The sequence below is a fragment of the Drosophila biarmipes genome, chromosome 3R, assembly GCF_025231255.1.
Source record: "Drosophila biarmipes strain raj3 chromosome 3R, RU_DBia_V1.1, whole genome shotgun sequence".
In the NCBI taxonomy this organism is placed as follows: domain Eukaryota; kingdom Metazoa; phylum Arthropoda; class Insecta; order Diptera; family Drosophilidae; genus Drosophila; species Drosophila biarmipes.
The window spans coordinates 5,820,052-5,824,796 of NC_066616.1; the positions used below are offsets into that span (position 1 = coordinate 5,820,052).

At 45.7% G+C, this 4,745-nt stretch overlaps 1 protein-coding gene across 1 annotated transcript; it reads left to right on the forward strand.

Moving 5' to 3' along the window:
• Positions 1-1,844: 1,844 nt before the first annotated feature.
• On the forward strand, positions 1,845-3,725 carry LOC108027041 (protein amalgam). The gene is made up of 2 exons (XM_017098240.2): positions 1,845-1,967; positions 2,441-3,725. The coding sequence occupies exon 2, from the start codon at positions 2,448-2,450 to the stop codon at positions 3,447-3,449; it is 1,002 nt and encodes a 333-aa protein (XP_016953729.1). The 5' UTR covers positions 1,845-1,967; positions 2,441-2,447; the 3' UTR covers positions 3,450-3,725.
• The last annotated feature ends 1,020 nt before the right edge of the window (positions 3,726-4,745 follow it).

Sequence of the window (4,745 nt, forward strand, 5' to 3'; positions counted from 1 at the left end):
CCCGACGGGTCTTAGGGGGAAACTTGGCCAGCGGCCGATCAGAGGTCGGTCCGGAAAATATGGAAACTAAATGCGATTGCGAAGGCAGTGGCCGCGGCAAGAGAAGTTTTCCTAAATACTACAAATAATAACGTTTTTAAAGCGTCTGATAGGGATATTATTATTATGAACAGAAGTTTGAAATGCAGGTTGAGGATCAGTCTCGGAATCTTTAAGACGAAATAAGTTTAACGGTGTATAACCTTCGTCACCTCAGGCCCAAAATTACATTTCAATCAAAATTGTTTCTCTTTAAAAAGTTTAAAATATTTACCATCTAACTATGTTTATACGGTTATTAAAATGTATTAATACTGGTTTTAATTCAGCAATACGTCTTACTATTATTATTCCAGTTTTTTCGTTAAAGTTCCCAATATTTTACCAATTCTCTAAATGTGGTTTATATTGCGTACCTTCCTGAAGCTATCCAAAATCCGTTGTAAGGAATAAGTTGTTTTCAATGGAATTAATTTCTAGCCCCAGCTCAGTTAAAGCTTACAAAGTTCCCCGAATGCTGCACATTAAATTTCCCGCAGAATTTCCCGGCATGGACTCTTTTAAATCCCTCCCGGCGCTTCGCGTTCCACCCCCTTTTGTTTTTACTTTTCGCGCATGCGCCCCTGCTCCGGCACAGAAGGAGACAGCGCTAGTCGGCGCTGGGATCGCTGGCATTTCCAGAGCGGCCAGGATATTCCAGCGACCGCTCGCCATGGCTGTTGCTTTTGTTCGCCGGCAGCGGAAAGTGCGTGCCTGCCATAAATCACAAATGGCTCGCATTCCAACTTTCCCACCCCACTCCGCCCTTCCCTTCCCTTCCCTTCCTTTCCTTCCACGAATCCCTAAACGTTTACGGCCAAATGGCGGCACAAATTTGAATTTGGATTTGAATTTCGCACGCCGCCTTTCAGTTAGCCCGCGGCCGCTTTCGCTGGCGCTTTGTTGTTGCAATGGACCGCTTATCTTGGGCGGGGGCAGGGCTGCCCAGTGGGCGGGGCTGGGGGAAGGGGCCACAACAGCAACGACCAGCAAAACAAATCAATTAAAGGCGGGAAGGAGAGTGCATTGATAACTGAGCCCGAAGTCAAACTCACGCACAAGTAAACAATTTAAATACGAGCTGAAACGCAAACACAGATACAAAGCAGAGATACAGATGCAGCAGCAAACACAGATACAGATACAGTCAAGGCGACAGAGTAAATAACCGACGGCGATAAGATCCAAAACGTCGATGACTTCTTCTTCGGCAAATGCATTGCGGAAAAAGTTGTAGATTGGGGCGGAAAAAAGAAAATTGGTAAATGTTGAAATTATTTTTACGTAGTTATTAACTACATCATTTTTAAATATTCATTAGTCATATTTTAGCTATTAGAGTTATTGTATATAACTTTAGTATAACAATAACTCATTTTGTTTTTTTGTATTTATTTATAAGACTAATTTACTTTTACTAATAAAGTTACTATTTTAATTATAAATGAAAGAGAAAGTAATATGAAGTAAGGATTGGTACCTCCTTCTTAAGTTTATATTACATTGTTTTTTAATGAAATGAAAAACGAATTAGTATTTAGAGTAAAGCTATAGAAATTTCTTCAAGTGTGCCCATTAAGGCGCAACGTAGTCTAGACAAGGCGATCGATCATTACGATGTCGCTCTGCCTCATTCTCGCGGTGTACAATTTCGGGACTCCTCTTGAGTTCGAGGAGATAACGAGCGCTCGACGTCGGCGCATCAGGAACAATACGAGAACCCAAATCGAGATAGAGATAGCAGAGCGTCGGCAGAGATACGGTCTTCTGAGCCGAGCTCAGTCGCCTCTGCCGCTTCAGTCGAGCCCCGAACGCGAAGTGAAGCGCATTGAACCCACAAGAACCGAGATAATCGAAGGCGGAGAGAAAAACATTATCAGAAACATCCTGTAATTGAACAAAGATATTTAAAACTCAAAACAATTATTAAGCAGTGAAAAACATTTCGAAATAACAATAACACTGAAAGAATAATTCTGGAAGAACATTTTTCTGAAAATAATGAATATCACTCAAGCTTTCTAAAGATCTGAAATGTAGTACTGCTAGAGGCAAAGCTCTTTGTGATAAACCTGTGATACTACATTTTCTAAATTCTTCTGTGATACTAGTGGTGTTAGGATTTATTGCAAAATATTTTAAAAAACAAACTTTGTGCTCTTTTGCTCTTTAACAATTTTTTTTATCAATTTGCCACGGGTAGCAGTTTTGAATATTTAAAAGACATCGTGTGAAGACAGAAGTAAAGTTCTTAAACTCTATATTACAAGAGCTGTTAAAATAAGCGAACAATTATGAATGTGCTGTTTCTATGTACTTATATGACATTATTAAATAGAGTTGTGAATATGTTTTCTTGCAGATCAGCCATGGCGAGTCTGCGGCTATATATCGGACTTTTCCTGGGCCTGGCTCTCGCCCTGGAGTCGGTCCTTGGAACCCCAGTGATCAGCCACATCAGCAAGGACGTGGTGGCCAGTGTGAACGACACCGTGGAGTTCAACTGCACCGTGGAGGAGGTGGGCCAGCTGTCGGTCAGCTGGGCCAAGCGACCCAGCGAGTCGGACACCAACTCGGTGGTGCTCTCCATGCGGAACATCCTCAGCCTGCCCGACCAGCGCTACAATGTCACGGTCACCGAAGGACCCAAGGCCGGAAGTGCCACCTACACCTTCCGCATCCGGAAGATCGAGGTCAGCGACATGGGACCCTACGAGTGCCAGGTGCTCGTCTCGGCCACGGAGAAGGTGACCAAGAAGCTGAGCCTGCAGATCAAGACGCCACCTGTGATCGCGGAGAACACTCCGAAGAGCACCGTGGTGACGGAGGGTCAGAATCTTGAGCTGACATGCCACGCCAACGGCTTCCCCAAGCCCACGATCTCCTGGGCCCGCGAACACAACGCCGTGATGCCGGCCGGAGGTCATCTGCTGGCCGAACCCACTCTGCGCATTCGCACGGTGCACCGGTTGGATCGTGGAGGCTACTACTGCATCGCCCAGAACGGAGAGGGTCAGCCGGACAAGAGGTTGATCCGGGTGGAGGTGGAGTTCCGGCCGCAGATTGCCGTCCAGAGGCCCAAGGTCGCCCAGATGGTGTCCCACTCCGCGGAGCTGGAGTGCTCCGTGCAGGGCTACCCGGCACCCACTGTCGTTTGGCACCGGAACGGAGGACCCGTGCAGTCCAGTCGGCACCACGAAGTGGCCAACACGGCCTCCTCCTCGGGAACCACCACCTCGGTGCTGCGGATCGAGAGCGTGTCGGAGGAGGACTTCGGGGACTACTACTGCAACGCCACCAACAAGCTGGGCCACGCCGACGCCCGACTGCATCTCTTCCAGACCGTCATCCCGGTGCCCTCCTTGTCGTAGGCTCCCGCCTCATCGCAGTCTCCATTCCCACGCAAAAAGACTGGATCCCCACACTCGCATCTCGTCTCGCTTTTTCGGCAATTCGCCAGTCCGGATGCGGCCTGTGTTTATATTATTAATGATTCATTCAATTAGCTCCCATTCAGACTTCATTATTTTCGGACATACTCGAGATCGAGCCACCGCGTGTGCCTTATGAATTTTGCTCTGCATCCGTCGGTCTACGTAAAACACATTTATATGCTTAAGTAAATAACGTTCTCTGATAAAGTTTAATCGGTCTTTTCCTATGTGGTGCGGTTGGGTGAGGATGGGATAAGTGAACTAATATGAGAGTGGGACATACCCAGGGTCTTCTTTTAATGAATCAGTCTCTTAGCATTGCAGAACGGGTAGTTCCTAACAAGAGAGAAGACTGTACATAATACATTAAGAGATGCAAATATGAATTAAAGTCATATAAATATTAAAGCATCATCTGATAAGACTTGAATTAAAAATAAAAAAAGGCCCACAGATAAAGCTAACAATCAAAAGATTCGAATCAATTAAAGGGATTTCCTTAATTTGTGTGCCTAATATCAAATAATAAAGCACACATGTGTACAATATATTAATAGATTTGGGTACGTCTGCCGATTAATCATTGCCGATTAATCATCACAATCAAAACATTTTGTATTTCCCCTAAATAAACAGGTGATATACTTTTCCCATTACCCAAACAAAAGATCTCCCCAGATAAGCCGCCTTAAGCGGCCTTAAATCTCCCATCTGAGACCCCAAGGTCCCTCCTTAAAACCGAAAACAGCATGTAGCCTCCTCACAGAGCGGGCATCCCAACAGTTTATACTGCCGAGAGTCATTTGCCAAAAAGTTGACTGAGCCCGCTCAAAGTGCCACGGCATTTAACTCCTCAATCATGGTTAAAAAATGGCAGTCAGTTCACCTCTTGACGTAAACACTCACATGGCTGTGTGGCCAGGGGGGGCTTGTGCCGAAAAGTGAACCCGAAAGTAAGTTGTTCATTGTAATTGAGAAAAATGCGAGGCATTTGTAAGGCGGCCCAACGAGCTGGGTCTGCCACTGGCACAACAACTATTCAGGGGGTTGCGGGGGAGGCCCAGGCCCTGTCCCCGGAGGACTCCATTATGGCCCGAGCACATTAGTTTAACTAAATCCCCAGCCCGGCTCATCGCTCACTAAAATCAACACTTGCTAATGACTTAATTGTTTCCATTAGAAACCCGTTGCTGGAATACATTTGGCAAATTTTTCATCCTCGCTCTCAGTGTC

Bases quoted from the DNA above. Each gene is read 5' to 3' on its own strand.
- LOC108027041 (XM_017098240.2), top strand. From the start codon at position 2,448: ATGGCGAGTCTGCGGCTATATATCGGACTTTTCCTGGGCCTGGCTCTC.